The sequence below is a fragment of the Aspergillus uvarum genome, assembly GCF_003184745.1.
Source record: "Aspergillus uvarum CBS 121591 unplaced genomic scaffold BO82scaffold_14, whole genome shotgun sequence".
Taxonomy (NCBI): domain Eukaryota; kingdom Fungi; phylum Ascomycota; class Eurotiomycetes; order Eurotiales; family Aspergillaceae; genus Aspergillus; species Aspergillus uvarum.
This window is the reverse complement of record NW_020291311.1, coordinates 31,962-49,935: the sequence shown is the minus strand read 5'-3', so window position 1 is coordinate 49,935 and position 17,974 is coordinate 31,962. Positions and strand designations below refer to the sequence as shown.

Sequence of the window (17,974 nt, the reverse complement as noted above, 5' to 3'; positions counted from 1 at the left end):
AAAGTATAGAGCAGGCAGATGTGCATCCACAGCATTGATTAGTAAGTATGCACACCGTATGAATATATACTGAAAACCTTCTGCAACCTTGCTAGAAGAAAGCAAGGCAAGATTCTAGATCTTCCTACTTCACTTCTTCCATGTGCTCAATTGACTAATCAGTGGATAAGTCCCGAATATTCCTCACTTTGTAGATTCGGGTGTTTTCATAGTGTCCTGTACTGCACTGTACCCTCTGACGTCTCGTCCACGCCCTTGTCATGACATGCTCCACTTTTCAATTTTGCACCCCAGACCCATGTTTCGGGGTGGGCCACCGAGGGTAACCGACCAGATGTGAATCATCTCGAGTCTTTTCATAGATTCTTTTAACCTCTGCGCCTCTTTCTATCACCGAAGTGCTGTCACATACACAAACAACTTCCTCGGGTGGCCTACAGTACCTCAGCCAACCTACGGCAAGACAGCCACCACAACCCTCACCTCCACCTCCACCTCTATCACTCCCAGCAAAATGGCCTCAACCTCGACCTCCACCGCAGTACAATGGCAAACCGCCCCCGCCATCGAACTGGAGTCGCGCGCCCCCAAACACCCCCTCGCAGCACCCACCTCCGCCGCCTTCGACGACGCGATCATGCAAGCGTCCGCGCAGGCCGACGCCGAGGTGCCCGACGGCGGACGCGGGTGGGTCGTGATCGGGGCGTGCGCCGTGCTGACCTGGTGGGTGATCGGGACCTCGTACTGCTGGGGGGTGCTGCAGGCGGCGCTGGTGCAGGAGGGGCTGGCGGCAGCATCAACGCTGGCGTTCGTGGGGTCGCTGGCGACCGCGTGCATCTCGTTTTTGGGGATCGCCAACGCGCAGCTGATCCGGAAGCTGGGGACGCAGAGCAGCGCGATGCTGGGGGTGTTCTGTCTGGGGCTGGGGTCGATTCTGAGTGGGTTCTCGTACCGCAGTGTCGCCGGGTTGTTTGTTACGCAGGGGGTGGTGTTTGGGGTGGGCATTAGGTTCGTCTTCATCTTTTAACCAGAAATGTGGCGATAGGGCTGATACCTCTATGCAGTATGTGTTTCATGGTCGTCTCTACCATCCCCGCGCAGTACTTTAGGGCCAAGCGCGGCACCGCCAACGGCGTCGTCTACGCGGCCGGTGGCCTCGGCGGCACCGCGCTCAGCTTCCTCATCAACGCACTCCTAAATAGCGTCGGCACCGCCTGGACCTTCCGGGTGATCGGGCTCCTGACCCTGGCCACGGGGCTGCCGGCCGCGTGGCTGGTGCAGCAGCGCATCCCGATCCCGCGCGCTGCGTTTGTGGAGTGGTGCGTGCCGCTCCTTTCCCAGAACCCTAACCAACTTCCCTCGAACCCCCGACCTGACCAGAAATAGGCGCCTCTTCCGCGACGTCCGCTTCTGCCTCCTCTTCGCCGTCGGCGCCATCGCCACCTTCCCTCTCCTGGTACCCCCCTTCTTCCTGCCGCTCTACGTCAACGCGCTGGGCATGGGCTCCACGGCCGGCGCCGGCGTCGTCGCCGCCTTCAACTTCTCCTCCGCGCTGGGCCGGCTCACCTGCGGCTTCGCGAGCGACACCATCGGCCCGTTGAACACGTTGTTCGGCTCGCTGCTGCTCTCCGCCTTGAGCATGCTGATCATCTGGCCCGTGTCGACGTCCATCGGCCCGCTCATTGTCTTTGTGGTGATCAATGGGATGTCGAATGGGGGGTTCTTCTCGACGATCCCTACGGTGGTGGGGAATGTGTTTGGGTCGGCTAGGGTGGGCGTCGCGATGGGGATGATTGTTACGGGGTGGGCGGGGGGGTATCTTCTTGTGAGTCTTGCCTTTTCTTTTCTTGGCAGAATGGGTGGGTTTGCTTGTTTGTGAGGGAGGCAATACTGACAGTGGGTAGGGCTCGCCGATTGCAGGTTACATTCTCGACGCGTCGGGGGGTGAAGGGGCAGGCACGAAGGCTTATCGGCCGGCGATTCTGTATGCAGGGTTCATGGCGCTGGCGGCGACGGTGCTGTCGGTGGGGATTCGAGTGAAGACCAGCGCGAAGCTGGGGAAGCGGGTTTGATGTGTTAGCCAGAAAAGACTTGACTCACTTTATTCGACATATAGACCGTTGGAGATTACGTCAAAACACATAACTCACCTTAACAAGAACCATAATACCATAATACACCATCCGGGGGAGGGGTCGAAAGAAAAGAAAGAACTTAGGGCTCGAAATAGCTAGCTGGTGGCGGCGACCGGCATAACCCCATAAGAGCGAAAGCATGAACTCCCGGATCGACGTCACTTCCGCATCGCCAAGGAATCGGAGCAAATCTCATCTGTGATACGAGCTCCAAACTAAAATCCCTCTCCTCCCCTTGACCTGCGCGTATGGATGCCAAGGATCCCTCCCTGGTGGCCAGATCGCCGGGATGCGGTCTTGCTCGGTCGGGGATCTGCAGCATGTCACAACCTAACATAACCTTATCGCTTTGCCATCCCGCCCCATCGCCAAGACCGAGCATGCATCACTCTGAACGGTAGATCTGCCCACATAACCTCACAGAAAGACAGGTCCCATGGCTTGGGGGTAGGGACAGCCCTGGGCGGGAAAGGGGGCTGTGTAGACTGGTGATGGTGATAATGATGATGATGATTATGATGCTCGCATTGGGGCATCAAGTCTAGACCCCAGTTATAGACCCTCAAGCAGCAGCTACTAACTAGACTATTCGTAGCTGCGATACAGTATGCACCAGAGATCTATAAAAGCCCTCCCAATCCACGCCAGAACAGTGGTATCGAAGCAGACACCAGCACAGGTCCAACACACACAGTACATTCACCCAGTCATCTCAGCACACGACACAAACATCCCCACCAGTCCACCTTATTATATTGTACATCATGAAATCCCCCATCTACGCCGTCTTTCTTCTTCCGCTGGCCCTAAACGCCGCCGTGACCGCCAACCCAGTGGAAGCCCGCGGCAACGACGGAGGCAGGAAAGACTACCAAAGCGAGAACCTGAACCCCTGCCAGGTCCGGGTGTCCTATCCCTACTACAAGTTCCCCTGCGCGTCGAGCCCAGAGAACGGCACCTCGATTCTGGGGGCGACGTTTACTTCGTTCTGTTTCTATGAGTACGCAACCTCCCTCCCCTTCCCTTCCTTGTATCGCGGTTGAGATTGAAGTAGTTGAAGTGAGTTCTGTGGCGCGTTGCGATTACTGATAACTGGGCCTGGTGGTAGGAATGGCGAGGAGTACGGCGAGGAGTCCGGCAAGTGGTTTAAGACGCCCCGCGGCTGGGTCAAGGATGAGGATAAGCCGAAGCGGTGTGGTATGTTCTTCATCCTGATCTTGAGTGGTGTATGGATGAAAGAGGGGAGGAGTGAAATGGACTGGGCTGATAGTTGCTGTGTTTAGATGGATCGACGGTTGAGTGCGTCATTTAGGGCACTGAGATTGAGCCGGGACTGTATGGGCACACTCCAATAATTGGGAAAAGTTTGTTTCTGCTAATGGGATATATGGGTCGAGGCACCGCTCTTTATACCAGTTTGGGGGAGGTTAGCAAGCGTCCTATTGTGCTTTTGCTTAGCTGGTGTGTATATTGTTCTCCGGGGGCGGAGCGCCTGCGAGAAAAAGGAGGACAAAATGTGTTTGCGCATTGAATTATCTGTTGGAAAAGCTCTGTACCTACCTCCTACTAAATCTGATGTCTCTTCGGCTCGAGAATCCTTTATGGGACAACACGGTGATGGCGTAACAGGCAAGAAATGACCCAAACAAAGGCTCGACTGCCACTGCACACAACCAGAATTCACCCCCTTCCACCCCCACTACCCTTATGTGTAGACAGCCAGCCAGCCAGCCAGCCAGCCAGCCAGACAGACGACCAGACACATCTAATAAGCATACACCACCCCCTCCTGCCCCCCCGGCACCCTCCCCTCGCGAATCGCGCGATTCGTCCTTCGCAACCACACCCTCAACGCCCACGCACTGGCAATCGTGAGCACCCCGAACGCCGCATTCGCCGACATGGCCACCAAATACCGCGGCCCATCGCTCTTCGGATACAGATACGCCGTGTAGACATACGAAGCATTAGCCACGACATTGACGACGGACAGCGAGGCCGCCTTCTTGGCCGGGGTCTGGCCCAGCGTCGCCGACACCCACCCCAGGATCACCGAGTTGACCGCGTACGCGCCGCTCGCGAACAGGAAGCAGGCCAGATACCGCGCGGCGGTGTTGAGCGTCACGCAAGCGATGATGAATCCGACGACGGCCATCCCCATGCTCCCGGTGATGTGCCAGGTGCGCTCGTTGTAGCGGCCCGAGGTCGTTCCGATGAGGATGCTACATACCCCCGAGACGAGGTAGGGCGGGCAGGTGAGGACGAGGGTCATGGTGCGGTTGAAGCCGAGGCTGCCAACGACCGTCGGGAAGAAGTTGTTGAAGCTGCAGGCGCTGAGGTGCATGTTTTGCATGAAGGCGAGCAGGTACAGGCGTGGGTCGCGCAGGGCGTCGCGCAGGGCGGTCCAGGTGCTGCTGCTGCTGCTGGTGCCTTCGGGGCCGTGGGCGACGGTGTCGCGCGTGATGCGGTCGTGCGCGAGTTGGCGCTCGGCGGGGGTGAGCCACCGCGTGGTGAGGGGGTGGTCGGGGAGCATGAGGAGGCCCAGGGCGGCGATGAAGAAGGTCACCACCCCCTCGATGATGAAGAGCCATTGCCAGCCCTTCAGGTTGTGCTTTTGATCTAAGGTCGCGAAAGTGGCTGCCGCGATGAGCCCCGCTACCGCGGTCGCGACGATGTTCCCCGTGTATAGGATCGAGATGCGCAGAGCGATCTCCTTGCGCGTGTAGAACAGGGACAGCAGGAAGAGTGCCCCCGGGTAGAAGGGGGCCTCCGTCACGCCGAGGAAGAACCGGACCAGCACCAGCGAGACGTAGTTCTTGGTCAGCGCTGTGAGCGCCGAGACGATCGCCCAGCTGGCCATGCAGACGCTCATGAAGAGCGAGGGGCGGATCTTGGGCGAGGACATGAACATGTTTGAGGGGATCTGCATGAGCAGGTAGCTGGGCGTGGTCAGTTGGGGGGTGCTGTGGGCATGGATTTGCTTCACCTACCCGATAAATAGGATCGAGATGCAGGTGTTGTATTGCGTGCCGACCAGTTTCAGGTCTTCTTCGAGGTTGTTGAGACGTGCGTTGGCAATGGCATTGCGATCCAGCTGGAGGAATGGGTCAGTGGAGGAACTGTCTTGGAGGTGGGCACATCACCAACATAATTGAGGAAATACATCATCCACAGAATGGGCATGATTCGCAGGTCCAGCTTGCGGACGAGACGGATTTCCACCTCGTCGGTCTTGGCCGTGGCTCCCGAGTAATCGCCCCCTTTTGCATCAAGCAGCCCAGCAGACTTGATGTCTTCCACGTGCATATTGCTGGTCTTCTGCGCCTCGAGGGCGAGATCGATCTTCTCTGAGGCCTGCGCTGGCATCGCTATCTTCCAGTAGTGGGTTGGTTTTGAGTTGAGAGCAAGAAAGAGTGCATTGCAGCAGTAGATCTGTAAGGCCTGACAACCGATTTATAGCCATGGCTTGTGAGTGTTCACCGGTCAAGGAAACACCGTAGATATCTCCAGCATCAATGAAGTGCCTGTCAACATGGGTGTATCCACCATCGGATTGTCGCAGCTGTCACCCCAGATTTTCCCCGCGTCCCCCACAGTAACGCGGGGAGATCCTGAGTCCGGGAGAGACTTAGTCCGGGTATTCGCCACGTGCTGGGACATTCTCTGGGACGGAAAGCAATACGAGACGGAGGGCCTTGGCATGGCTTGGATGCTTGGCTGGTAGGGAGTGGTGTAAGCTCTTGGGTTCGATGCTGGGCCAGTGCTATTCGCATAATGTACTTTATGCGTCTTGATAGCGAGACGAACATTTACTCCCAGTGTAGCCGTCAGGGCGGCGATGTAGCGGTAGTTCTCGCACACGGCTGAATTTATATTGAACAGCCTGTACTTAGGAATCTGCATAGGGAGGCCAGACAGCGTGAGACCAGAGACCTATTCAGGCTATCGGAGCGATTATTCGTGATGTATTGAATAAAAAGCCACTTCGAACGTTTGTAGACTACAGACCGGACCATCCAGCTCACGCGATCAGGTGTCGACCCGAGCCCTGATGGGACCACGGCGTGCAGGGCCTAAACGCAGACTTGGCGTAGGCGGAGATGTCATACCCCGGGTGGCGCAATAGCCTCTTGCGAAGAACGACAAAGTTACCTGTAGGATTGGTTGCCAGTCGCTCGATTGAACTTGATACATGTTAGCGAGGGCGTGATGCAGCCATTGCGCACGGCTCAAGCTTGCGCATGCTGGCTAGCCTAGTGCTCCTTTATTGTGCAAGAATTATTGCCCTGTCTGGCCCCGAAATGCCATAATCAGTACTGGATGCACAAGGCGAGGCCGCAGATACCATAACGGCAGATGCAGCTGGTTTGAAGTGGCGAACTGGAGTGGCTGCTCTAGACCTGGCCAGGTGACCTGGGTACAGGAGAGAGGTACACCTAAGCATACATTTGTTCTTTGATTGTCCTTGATGCTCTGCTAAAAACTCTAAAAGCCCCCCATATAATACATTATCTCGGCTCCTTTGTGTCGGCTCCTTTGTGTCGGCTCCTTTGTGTCGCCGAACAACCACCTACTAGTTTCGGAGACATCACCAAAACGCCCACAATACTACCATAGCCACGCCTATCGCCAATGAACTAGTGAGCGAGAGGCCAGCAGGTGCAGCATTCTCGCTGCTAGTAGTCGAGGCCGCGGATTTATCCGCGATTTCAGTACCAGTAGAGCCCGTAGTAGTGGCTGCAGTGCCAGTGTCCGTAGCAGATGCTGACAGCGCGGACGATGAAGACGATGTCTTGGGACACACGTTGTTGTACACGTACTGCTCCGGATCACCACTGCAAGTCGTCGCAGACCCAGCGTCGTACGTGCCGTTCGGGTAGATCCAGCAATTGCCCGAGGCATACGTCGAGTTGTCTGCATTCTCCGGGTTGAAGACGACATAGCTGCAGGAGTCGGCCTCGGCACATAGACTCAGACACTCTGGTGCACCGGTACTAGCGAGGCAATCATCAAAGCAGTCGCCGGGCGCCGGGTATCCGCAGACCGAGGCGACGGCGGTGGGAGTCGCGGTGGCGGCGCAGGCGCCAGCAGTGGTGGTGGTCGCGCTGCCGCCGGAACACACGGGCTCGCTATAGACAGATAGGTAGGGATTGCTGCAATCGGAGCTCCCCTCGCTCGCGTTGTAGGATTGCCCCGGATACACCCAGCACGTGCCGGATCCGGTGAGAGGGTCGCCGGCGGCGAAGATCACGAAGCTGCACGGAGGGTGGGCGTTGCAGTAATCCCAGCAGTAGGCCGTGCTCCCGCTGGCGATGGCAAAGTCGTCGCCCGGGGCCGGGTAGTCGCAGAGACTCGTGATGAGGGAAGCTGTACAGCTTGCCGCCGCGGCTGTGGAAGTGGTGGACGTAGAGGTGGTGGAGGTAGCAGTGAGGGCTGCTAGAGCCCGGGGTACCGTCAGGGCGGTAGCGATCCAGAAACGAACGGTCTTCATGGTTGGCTTGTAGCAAACGTAGTTTGTAATAAGAGAAATGAATATGTCTAACTGTGGGAGGAATAGGAATGTTGGTATTTAAATGGGCGCGCCGACTGAATTAAGTACTGTCCCCAGATGGTGGAAAGGGGTAACAAGCCTTGTTAACCAACCATCCCACAGACTAGCAGGAACAAGCCCTGGCGTAGTAGATGAACGGTGGAGAAACCTTACATACTCCTGGGCACTTGAAGCCTTAATGGGCAATTGATTGGAGGGATGAGGATAGCCAGGGCCGACTCGGCAAAAGTGGGGTCGGGGATCGGGGCTGAGGGTTGCCCCCGATCAGACCAAGGGCAGATGAAGCGAAATTGTCCGCTCCCAATATGCAATAGTGTTGCGCTAGTCAGGGCCGGCGTCGGTTAGCCCCCTGCTACAATCTGAGAGGATACGAAATGGCCAGTAATGCTTGAGAGTCTGCTTTTACCTGCGGGGGCTGTTCTGTGCTACCTTTGCGCAGTGTGCCCCGGAGTCTGTTCACGTGCCATTTATAACATGTAAAAGAGGCCTGAGTGTGTGTGCGAGTCCGGCTGTAAAACAGTAACTAGGAATTGTGAAGTGAGCCTAGATTCTCACCGGGCTTATTGTATTTGGGTTATAAAGGTTAGGAAGCAAACTTTGGTTTTATTCTATCTTTTCTCTTCCTCTTTCACGGCTTGACATTTTCCAACGGAAGCACGGAAGCTAGTGTTAGGCTACCAAACATTGCAACCTTCAACAGGCCCTTCCCTGTGAAATAAGCTGCGACCTCTTCCAGGATCAGCTATAAATCGATGTAGAAGTCTAAGGCAAAAGAAAGCTCGCTCTGTTAACTGCTCAGACAAACCAATTTCCATGATAAGAACCGCTTGCGATGACACCCTTTCGAGTCGAAATAAATTATTATTCATATACAATTCCAGGTTTCTCTATCATTAGCCGAATCAAATATATGGCCTGCAGCTCAGCACAGAAACTCTTACAGCGTGTACTGGAAGGGGTTTGTGATGTAAAATGACCTTGGAACTGGAGTCAGGGCTGGTGTGTTTTGGCAGGGCAGAAACATCTTTCGCCTGTGGCTATCGCACGGGGCTAGGAAGTCCTTTATCAACGGGTCTTATTTTAAAGTATATTTTCAGGTGGTGGAGCATTGTTAGTCAAGTATATTGTGCCATGTATTCTGAGTTATGGATCGGAGTTCTTGAGATAAGCACTAGTTTCCGCTGGCGTGACCAAATATGGCATATGATAGGGACGAGGAACCAACTACTCGGCATCAGAGAGCAGAAGCCATGGCGAAAGTAAAGGGGGAAAATGCATATCCAGGGTTAGTCCTCTACAGCACTTGTATACCCTTGGCCAGAGAGCAGGCAATTGAAGATGATCATGGTTATGCATGATGACCTTTGCACGGCTGAGGAAGGATCTTTCCTGTATCTGTGCAAGCTGTGTTGTCCATGTGTAGTAGTTGTTTAGTACCGACCGAGTCATATGTGGAAGTACGCATCGCGATCCAAATTTACATGGCACCATACAAGACATGGCTCGTTCACCTCCCTGTCCAGACTCTCTGTATAAGCGATACCTGTTCCGCTCAGCCTTATAGAGTCCCTAAGATGGATCCGAGGCATAGAACTCGGGACAATGGCGGGAAGACTTTATGTTAGGGAGATTTCGTCACGCTACCCCGAATGCCAGCCAGATGCACGTTATGCACCCTCTAGCGTGATCAGCATACATTTTCAAGCGATCACGTATTTACATTAGGTGTTCTGGGGATCCAAAATTGAGCGACTATAATTACTCGGCCGACATGCAGATGTGGTTGCTGGAAATGCAGCAGAAATGTTGGAGGGGCATTGCGTGACCGGGCTGCGCGTTGGCGGCATCGACTCAAAAGTAGGGCAACGCATTGGTCGCAGCTCAGCGACACCTCAGCCCTAACCACTGCATTTTTCGAGCTATTCATCTATCTCCCGGTCTGATTGACTATTTTCCTCGGGTAGATATCTGAGTCTGAGGTCTAAGTCTATCTATCGCCCGATACTTATCATTCTGTACCCCAGAGCCGGGAATGACCCCTACTCCCCTCGTTATCACGCCATCCCGGCCCACATTGATGCTACGGACGCAGATCAACCGCACAACGCCCGGACAGTATAAATCATACCAGGGTGTCGCGCCCTGAGCTACTTCTGTTTCTTCGAGGGTCCGGGTATTGTTTTCACATTCACAGCATCACCGAATCCATACCGCAAATCAACCATGTCATCCACCGAGCCCCCGCGCCCGCGCAAATCTCTCATCCTCAACGCCTTCGTTGAGATGTGTAAGCCTCCCCCCTTCTCCTCCACACTCCACCTCTTGAACAGAAGCTTACCCCCAGAAGGCAGCGGCCATCAATCCCCAGGCCTGTGGCGCCACCCCGAGGACGAATCGCACCGCTTTAACGACATCGAGCATTGGACGGAGCTGGCGCAGCTGCTCGAGGCGGCTAAGTTCCACGGCATCTTTATCGCGGATGTTCTTGGTAACCCAACCCCTCTCCCCTAAGTTCCTTTTGAGAAAAATTGAAAGATCAAGTGCTGAGAAAGTGACAGGCGGCTACGACGTGTACAAGGGGCCCCGCAATCTGGGGCCGGCGATCGCCTCGGGCGCCCAGTGGCCGGTCAACGAGCCGCTGGCGGTCGTGCCGGCGATGGCGGCGGTGACGAAGAGCATCGGGTTCGGGGTGACGGTGGCGACGACGTACGAGCAGCCGTACCACCTGGCGCGGCGCTTGTCGACGGTGGACCATTTGACGAAGGGGCGGTATGCTTCCCTTTGCAGTCACTAAAGGATATTCTTAAGTTTCGCTAACGGGGTTGATTAGTGTCGGCTGGAATGTATGCACCTACCCCCGGTCCCCCGGTCCCCCGGTCCCAGGGAACAGTTCTAACAGAGAATAGGTGGTAACAGGGTACCTCGACTCAGCCGCCCGCAACTTAGGGCTCACCGAACAGCCCCAGGTAGCCCTCCCCTCCCTTTTCCTTCACTTTACCCCCAGAACCAACTCAAACCCAGCCCCAGACCAACCACTGACAAACCTCCAGCACGACACCCGCTACGAAACAGCCGAAGAATACCTGCGCGTGACCTACAAACTCTGGGAATCCTCCTGGCGCGACGACGCCGTGCAACTCTCCCGGTCCACGGGCATCTATACCTCCCCGGATCTCGTCCGCCCCATCAACCACACAGGCAAGACCTTCACCGTCCCCGGCGCGCACCTCTGCCAGCCCTCCCCGCAGCGCACGCCCGTCATCCTGCAAGCGGGGACCTCCAAAGCCGGGAAGCTCTTCGCCGCGCAGCATGCAGAAGCCATCTTCGTCGCAGGCCACTCGCCCTCCGTCGTCAAGAACAATATCGCTGAGATTAGGGAGCTCGCAGCTACACAATTCGGGCGGGACGGCACAAGCATCAAGTTCTTGGCCTTGTTGTGTCCCGTCCTCGCGGCGACGGAGGAGGAGGCGCAGGCGAAGTTCAGGGAGTATCAGAGCTACGGGGATGTGGAGGGGGCGTTGGCGTTGTTTGGCGGGTGGACGGGGATTGATTTGAGTACGTATGGCGAGGAGGAGGAGTTGCGCGGGGTGCAGAGTAACGCTATTCGGTATTTCCCTTCCTTTCCATCTTTTCTGTTATGAAATTGGGGAGTGGCACACTAATGATATGCTGGGTGTGCAGGTCTGCCGTGGAAGGCTGGTCGAAAGCCACCCCCGAAGTGGCCAAATGGACCAAGTCCACCGTCGGACGCCATATCACCGTCGGCGGGCTGGGGGCGACGCCCGTGGGCACGCCGACGCAGGTGGCCGACGAGATGGAGCGGTGGGTCGCGGAGGCGGATGTCGATGGGTTCAATTTGGTATGCTTGCACTTTCCCCAGCCTTCCCAACTGGCTATTGGATCCGGGTAGGGGTAAGACAAGGCTAAACAGCAACAGGCATACGCCATCAAACCCGGCTCATTCAAGGATATCATCGACCTGCTCTTGCCCGAGCTGCGGAGGAGAGGTCTCTTCTGGGAGGACTACGCCGTCCCGCGCGGCACGTATCGCGAGAATCTGTACGGCAAGAAGGGGCAAGCGGGGCCACCAGCGGATCACCCTGCTGCCAAGTATCGGTGGCATGCTGGGGTGACGGCGGAGGAGCATCAGATTCCGGAGTAGAATCATATACCGTGATATCTGTGGATAAGAGCTAGGTCGGGTTTGTAGGGGATGGATAGCACTATTGGCATATCACCGATTGTAACCCAAAAAAAAAAAAAGAAAAGAAAAGAATGTCGTCTCATTCCGTAGATCACTAGTGTCATGGATGCCATTATCCAAGGCATCAGATGCTCGGCTTTCCCACCCGGCTCTCTAACCAACCTCACCCCTAAGCTCAACCTCCACAACCTCATACGGCACCACCCACCCCTCCCCAACCAACCCATACTCCGCCACCCCCGGCAGCGCCCCCGTCACTGCCGCCCCCTTTCCCCCACTCCCAACCACCCCCCAATACGCCCGCAACACATTCCCCAACGGACTCGCCACGACCACCTCCACCGTATTCTGGCCGGCTCTGACCCACGCCCCGATATCCTTTCGGGCCGCGCTCAGATCCACCGGCCCGATCGCGTGCCCGTTCACCTTCACCCGGACCGCGTGCGAGATTCTGCCGAGGTCGAGGATCGCGCCGCCCCCGCCTTGCTGTGTATGCCTTGGGGAGAGAGTGAAGGTCGTGGCGTAGTAGCCTATTCCTGAGACGTTTTGGAGGGCGGGGTTGAGGCTGGACCATGGGCGTAGGGTGTCGAGGTGGGGGTAGGTGGTGTTTGTGCGGGTCGCGCCGGGGGTGATATTGTTGATGTCGGAGGGTGGGGTCCAGGATTCGAGGGTTAAGGTCCAGTTTTTTAGCTGGATGGGGGGCGTGAGTATGGGGTTTAGAGTGAGGGTTTTGTTGCTGCTTGCGGAGAGCGGGAGGGTGAGGGGGGAGGTGGAGTAGGTGCGTTTGAGGGTTAGGGTTGTTTGGTTGTGCTTGGTTGAGATTGTTGCTTCGGGGAAAGTGGTTGTATGCGTGTTTGCGATTGGGATGTGCGGTGGTGGTGTGTTGGGGTTGGGAGTGTGGTGGAAGCTGATGATGATGGTTTGGTTGCCTCCTAGGTCGATGGGGATGGTCGTGTGCGTGGAGCTTTGGTTGTAGACGGCTATTGTGGAGATGGTGCCCGTCCAGGCGTCATACAGGTGTGGTGTGCCGGTTGTTGCGAAGGTGATGGTCCCGCTTGCGGTGGTGCTGCTGTTGACGGGTTGGCCGGCGGCGTCGTTGAAGATGTAGATATAGGAGGCTTTGGTGGTGGGGTCGTAGCGCCAAGTGGTGTGAACTGTGCTGTTGGTTGCGATGGCTGTCCGGGGATAGAGATTGAGGAACTGGAGGGTCTGGGCGAGATTCTTGTCGGATACGAGGTGGACGTTGGGGAGGGAGGTGATGTTCTGGAGGAGATTTAGCGCCTGCGCCTGTCCCTTAGGATCGTATCCACTGAAGGTAGAAGGCAAGCCGCCTGGAAAGACAATCGGGAGACCTTCATGAGCGTATTCGACCAGTTTGACCACGCCATTCACAGTCAATGTCTCGTTCGCCCGCACAACCAGAGCCTTGAAAGCCTGTCGGTTCGGCGCTAAGATGCCGCTGGCGACATATGCCTCCGGGAGGTTGAAGTTATCGGGGCTTAGGTATTCATAAGTGTAACCTACGTTTGTTGGCAAAGACATTAAGATTCAGCTGTGGCAAATGCTTACCGGCATCCTCAAGATCACTCGCCGCATACAACGTCGCAATTGACTCATATCCAGTGGTATTCTTCGCCCAGAACGCAATATCCACCTTGGGGATCCCGATCTGCGCCACCCACTGATTCCTCGCTACATAGTCAACCCAGTCCGAGTAGAATTCGAATGCAGGTTGCCGGGGCCCATGCATCTCCGAGAACAGGTACGCAAAGGTTGTGAAACCCGGCCAGGTAGTGTTGCCATAATTTCCGCCCATGGGCCACCCATGCAGGATGAAGTTGTTGACCGACCCCGCCAAGGACCGCTTCAGACCCCAGAGAAGCTCGTCGATGGTCTCCTGGTACACGGATCCCATGATCGCCCCCGCTTCGCTGGAGACAATCCGCTTCCCGGCGAGGTGTGCCGGGCCCGCGAATTGTCGGTACCCATCCAGCAAGTTGTTAAACCCCAAGGTCTCGGTTTCTGGGCCGTTGACGGCGGGGATATTGGCGAGCATGTCCATGGGCATGTTGTAGACCACCTGGGAGGACCATTGGACACCCAGGCCGTTGGACCACTCAGTCAATGCTCTCAGGTATTCGGCGTTAAGTTCCGTCAACTGCTGCACGTTAGCCCTAGTAGCTTGATCGGCAGGAATGCACGCACGGTCTGCTCGTAATCTTGCACATGGCTTTTTCCTTCGTCTGCTTCATCCGTGACATAAGTCACATTCGAGGACTGCACGCCCGAGCCCACCACAATGGGAAGATACTTGACAATATTGTACCCGCGACTCGCCTGAAAGGCCTGCGGAAGGTGGGGCGTCCACCAGGTGGCGGCCTTGTATTCTTGGCTATCCTCCCACATGTAGTTGCCTACCTCGTGGAGGAGCTCACGCATCTCCTCATCCAGCAGTGACTGCTGCCAGAAGGAGGCCATGAGCTGAGCACCCTTGACTGAAAAATGGTCCACCACCCAGGAGCCGTTCTCCGACCACGTCTTGATGGGGGATTGCGGGACTGCCACGGGCACGTCGGCGGGACTCTGGACCTCCCGGTAATCCGCGTGCACAAGGTAGTACGCAAAGAGGTGACTCTCCGTTGTAGTAGACGACTGCGAAGATGAGATTTGAACGTGTCCGTTCCTGCTGACGGAGCCTGTGACGTCACGCAGGGAGTCCGTGGCTAGGACTTTTACGCTGCCACTGGATGACTTGACCGACCCCGTCACCGCGGCGACTAACTGCCCCGTACCCCAGCCTGGTAGTCCTCCCTCAAAGCCATCAGTAGTTGAGAAAGTGGCATTATGTGCAGCTAAATCCCACAGGAGACCTTCATCGTGATATGGCGTCGGGACCCCGGCCCCTTGGTTGGGGCCGACAGCGAAGTCGACCACGAGTCCGAGCTCTTTCGCTGTCCGCAGCACAGTGAGGGAGAGGTTCTCTGGAGCATATCACTAACTGTCACAATCAAAGCACATTATATGACTGAGAACTCACTCCAGGCCGGACTGCCGAACCCGTACTCCGTCCAGTCCGCCTGCAGCGGCGCCTGCAACCCGCCCCCGAAGTTGTCAGAATCACCATAGTTGTAGTATCCCAGCAGTTCGAGGCCTCCGGCACCGGACTTCGCGATATCTGTCAGGTCTTGTTCCACGGTGCTGGGGCTGACAGATGCATCGTTGACCCAGTACCGGAAGCGCGGCCGCACGAGGTTCGAGGGGTTTTGGAAGGTCCCGTAGTCGAGGTCAGCTAGGACCTGGTCGTTGGTGCCGTGGGCGATGGTCCCAGGTACAATGAGAGCTGAAGCTACTAGGAAAGGCAGGTACAGCATTGTTCTCAGAATCTCTGCTCAGCCTCTTGCTTGACCTGTGGACCGCATCGCGAAGCTCAGTTTTTATACTTCTCTGGCCTTGGGGAGGGTGCAAGCTCGGATATCCCGACGATGTTTTACCTTCGGGGTAGAAATCAACCGAGGCAGCTGTAGCCAAGAAAGAAGCGCATATCACTCATTCAGCAGTTTGCAGAAGCTACAGGTACCGGAGAGACAAGAACTAACCTCTTCGTCGTCAGTTCAAAGCGGCCCCGTGTCCGCGTCTGTCATGCAGTATCACCTACACAGCTGTTTTAGTATCACCCTCCCACTGTAGCCCTTGGAATTTGCCTCACTTGAGTGAGCTGAGATAGCCTGAAGAACGTGTTGAAGTGGAAGTCACTCACTCGCCAGGAACCAGGCAGGATCACCAGAGATTGACGGGGTTCGTGCGGGGCCCCGCATTCCTGCAGTGCCGAGGTGGGGATTCCGGGGTCGGCTGTTCGTCCTCCACATCGGCACCAGGGACCACTCAAGTACCAGCATCCAGAGAGAAGAATGCGGGGGATCTGACCAACCTAAGGTCTGGGAACTTGGATGACCAGGGCCTCGCGTCTTGTTGTCCCGAGGGGTGCCATGCACCCCAAAAGGTCTGTCTCTGGGGATGTCGTGCAGGATCGCATGAGGTCAATTTCCGGGGAATTCACACACTCTTTCATTGTGTACAGTCGTTATCTAGTATGGATAGCTGGAAACGGTAGGGAATGGCGCTGGGGTCATTTTTCTATCTGCACTATTCCCAGCACTCTTCCTCCACTAACCCGCCGTTTCTTCTGTCAGTAAACTGATATATCCCCATCTGCACCACAACTAAGCCGAACCCTACCGCCACCAACGCAATCATAATCACCAGCCCCTTCGGATAACTAGATCTTACATTAGCACACTTGCACTTTCTTTGTTTCATGGTAACTCACAAATCATCCGCCTCATCTCCCTGGAAGATCTGGCTACCAGCCATCAACCCCGCCGTCGCGGACATAACAACTAGAAAGCAACAATCAGTCTCCACCCTCACCACAAATAAACACACCGCTTCAAAACTTACACAGCCTATCAACATAATCAGCATATTACTCTATCCACATCAGGAAAAGAAAGAAAACTCACGCAACACTAATACTCCTCTCCCCCGCCGACTCACAATTCACCTGAATCCACGCATTATGCACCGGGTGATACCCGACCGCCAGCCCATTGACCATCGTCCACAGCCCGACATGTCCCCATCTCCCCACGTGCGGCTGCACGGTGCGCAGCACCACCAGCGCGACGAGGTAGCTGCCGATCGCGAGGAGGACGGTACATCCCCGCCGCCGGGATCTGTCACTCAGCCAGGCGAAGAAGAAGATGACTGGGAGGGTGATAAGGCTGCCGATGGCGGCCAGGGCGTTGGCGGTGATCCGGTCGAACCCTAGGGACATGATGATGCTGGGGGTGTAGGTGGTTAGCGGGCTCCAGGTGGCGAAGACGCAGCCCGTGGCGAGGAAGTGCGGCCATTTGGCGGTGTTGGTGATGGTTTTGTAGACGAGGGACCAGGGGATGCGGTCGTCTGCGGGGGAGCTGGGGGGGTTGGCTGGGAGTTTGTCGGTGGTAGGCTTGTCGAGACTACTGCTGCTGTCGCTGTCGCTGTTGCTGTTGCTGGTTGTGGGTGAGTTGGATTGGGGGGAGTGAGGTGGGCGGTCCGGGAGGCCCGTGAAGAGGAGGAGGGCCATGATGATGGACCAGAGTCCTTCGACTGCGTTGTTTTAGCGGTGATGTACTTCATACACCTGAGGTTGAAGGTGAGGATAGGCCTACTGGCTACTCACCCAAGAATATCCACTTCCATCCCGCTATCCCGCCCCGTCCATCTAGCTTCAGCAACGCGGCCCCCAGAAGCGGCGCAATCGCTGCGCCCCCGAACATCCCGAAGAAGAAGATTGCAATGCGCTTCGTCAGTTGTTCCTTCGTGTACCAGGTTGAGAGTGTGTACATCGCGGCCGGGATGTACCCGGCCTCCGCGAGGCCGAGCACAGCCCGCGTGATGAGGAACCCTGTCCGATTACGGATGAAGATCTGGAGGGCGGCGAGGACGCCAAAGATGAAGACTTGGGCACCGATCCAGCGACGGGGGCCGACCTGATGGTGTTAAGACATAGCTTATGGGATCGGAGATGGGGCACAGCTCACCCGTTGTAGAGCCATGTTGGAAGGAATCTCTAACAGAATGACGCCCAGGAACAAAAGCTGGTTGCCCAGGTTGATGGTATTCTGATCGACGGATATGGCCGAGGCGAAGCCTCCCGTCAACGCGCTGGCGATGTTGGTCCGGTCGATTTGGTAGGTTGCGAAGCCGGTGGCTAGAAGGGGCAGGACGAGGTAGTCCGCTCTGCTGGTGGTTAGTTCCGCTTGTCAGGGTGTTTGCCTGCGTACTTCTTTTTAATGTGCATATCATGGCGAACATGGCCGGCGACCTCCGGGTCACTGTGCATAATCTGGCTGTTTTCTGGACTAGTGATGAAAAACCCAAAAAAGAATACATGGTGAATGTCGTGTGGAATATTTTGGCTCATCTCTTATCTACGTGTGTTGTCCAAGGACCTTGGGGACAACCCTTGGGGTGATAAGATAAAGTTATCTGTGATTGAGGACCTTATGTATAGCACAGTACAGCGCACCATAGGACAACTAA

The 17,974-nt window shown here is 56.1% G+C and overlaps 7 protein-coding genes across 7 annotated transcripts; 3 read left to right on the top strand and 4 right to left on the bottom strand.

The window, feature by feature from the left end:
• The first annotated feature begins 339 nt into the window (after positions 1–339).
• On the top strand, positions 340–2,150 carry BO82DRAFT_330951 (MFS general substrate transporter). Its single transcript, XM_025633120.1, has 4 exons — positions 340–1,008; positions 1,065–1,319; positions 1,387–1,771; positions 1,905–2,150. The coding sequence occupies exons 1-4, from the start codon at positions 515–517 to the stop codon at positions 2,070–2,072; spliced, it is 1,302 nt and encodes a 433-aa protein (XP_025493949.1). The 5' UTR covers positions 340–514; the 3' UTR covers positions 2,073–2,150.
• Positions 2,151–2,832: 682 nt separating this feature from the next.
• BO82DRAFT_410920 (uncharacterized protein) lies at positions 2,833–3,418 on the top strand (the record flags this gene model as incomplete). The annotated part of the gene is made up of 2 exons (XM_025639779.1): positions 2,833–3,135; positions 3,244–3,418. The coding sequence occupies exons 1-2, from the start codon at positions 2,900–2,902 to the stop codon at positions 3,416–3,418; spliced, it is 411 nt and encodes a 136-aa protein (XP_025493948.1). The 5' UTR covers positions 2,833–2,899.
• Positions 3,419–3,900: 482 nt separating this feature from the next.
• On the bottom strand, positions 3,901–5,642 carry BO82DRAFT_330947 (putative MFS transporter; the record flags this gene model as incomplete). The annotated part of the gene is made up of 3 exons (XM_025633119.1): positions 5,283–5,642; positions 5,126–5,229; positions 3,901–5,074 (listed from the first exon to the last, which is right to left on the bottom strand). The coding sequence occupies exons 1-3, from the start codon at positions 5,499–5,501 to the stop codon at positions 3,901–3,903; spliced, it is 1,497 nt and encodes a 498-aa protein (XP_025493947.1). The 5' UTR covers positions 5,502–5,642.
• Positions 5,643–6,680: 1,038 nt separating this feature from the next.
• Positions 6,681–7,798, bottom strand: BO82DRAFT_410911 (uncharacterized protein). The gene has a single exon (XM_025639778.1). The coding sequence runs from the start codon at positions 7,624–7,626 to the stop codon at positions 6,724–6,726; it is 903 nt and encodes a 300-aa protein (XP_025493946.1). The 5' UTR covers positions 7,627–7,798; the 3' UTR covers positions 6,681–6,723.
• Positions 7,799–9,861: 2,063 nt separating this feature from the next.
• On the top strand, positions 9,862–11,904 carry BO82DRAFT_352495 (LLM class flavin-dependent oxidoreductase). Its single transcript, XM_025634702.1, has 8 exons — positions 9,862–9,973; positions 10,034–10,174; positions 10,245–10,455; positions 10,517–10,529; positions 10,593–10,652; positions 10,737–11,293; positions 11,368–11,545; positions 11,624–11,904. The coding sequence occupies exons 1-8, from the start codon at positions 9,910–9,912 to the stop codon at positions 11,846–11,848; spliced, it is 1,449 nt and encodes a 482-aa protein (XP_025493945.1). The 5' UTR covers positions 9,862–9,909; the 3' UTR covers positions 11,849–11,904.
• Positions 11,905–12,014: 110 nt separating this feature from the next.
• On the bottom strand, positions 12,015–15,261 carry BO82DRAFT_410908 (uncharacterized protein; the record flags this gene model as incomplete). The annotated part of the gene is made up of 5 exons (XM_025639777.1): positions 12,015–12,039; positions 12,087–13,410; positions 13,460–14,048; positions 14,096–14,871; positions 14,928–15,261. The coding sequence occupies 5 exons, from the start codon at positions 15,259–15,261 to the stop codon at positions 12,015–12,017; spliced, it is 3,048 nt and encodes a 1,015-aa protein (XP_025493944.1).
• Positions 15,262–16,033: 772 nt separating this feature from the next.
• Positions 16,034–17,824, bottom strand: BO82DRAFT_372887 (MFS general substrate transporter; the record flags this gene model as incomplete). The annotated part of the gene is made up of 6 exons (XM_025637341.1): positions 16,034–16,166; positions 16,218–16,287; positions 16,418–17,038; positions 17,112–17,421; positions 17,473–17,669; positions 17,716–17,824. 6 exons carry the CDS (start codon positions 17,822–17,824, stop codon positions 16,034–16,036), a joined length of 1,440 nt encoding a protein of 479 aa, XP_025493943.1.
• Positions 17,825–17,974: the final 150 nt, after the last annotated feature.

Coding starts and splice junctions, on each gene's coding strand:
- BO82DRAFT_330951 (XM_025633120.1), top strand. CDS start 515: ATGGCCTCAACCTCGACCTCCACCGCAGTACAATGGCAAACCGCCCCC. Junction 1,009..1,064: donor GTGTTTGGGGTGGGCATTAG/GTTCGTCTTCAT, acceptor ACCTCTATGCAG/TATGTGTTTCATGGTCGTCT. Junction 1,320..1,386: donor CGCGCTGCGTTTGTGGAGTG/GTGCGTGCCGCT, acceptor GACCAGAAATAG/GCGCCTCTTCCGCGACGTCC.
- BO82DRAFT_410911 (XM_025639778.1), bottom strand. CDS start 7,626: ATGAAGACCGTTCGTTTCTGGATCGCTACCGCCCTGACGGTACCCCGG.
- BO82DRAFT_352495 (XM_025634702.1), top strand. CDS start 9,910: ATGTCATCCACCGAGCCCCCGCGCCCGCGCAAATCTCTCATCCTCAAC. Junction 10,653..10,736: donor GGCTCACCGAACAGCCCCAG/GTAGCCCTCCCC, acceptor ACAAACCTCCAG/CACGACACCCGCTACGAAAC. Junction 11,294..11,367: donor GTGCAGAGTAACGCTATTCG/GTATTTCCCTTC, acceptor CTGGGTGTGCAG/GTCTGCCGTGGAAGGCTGGT.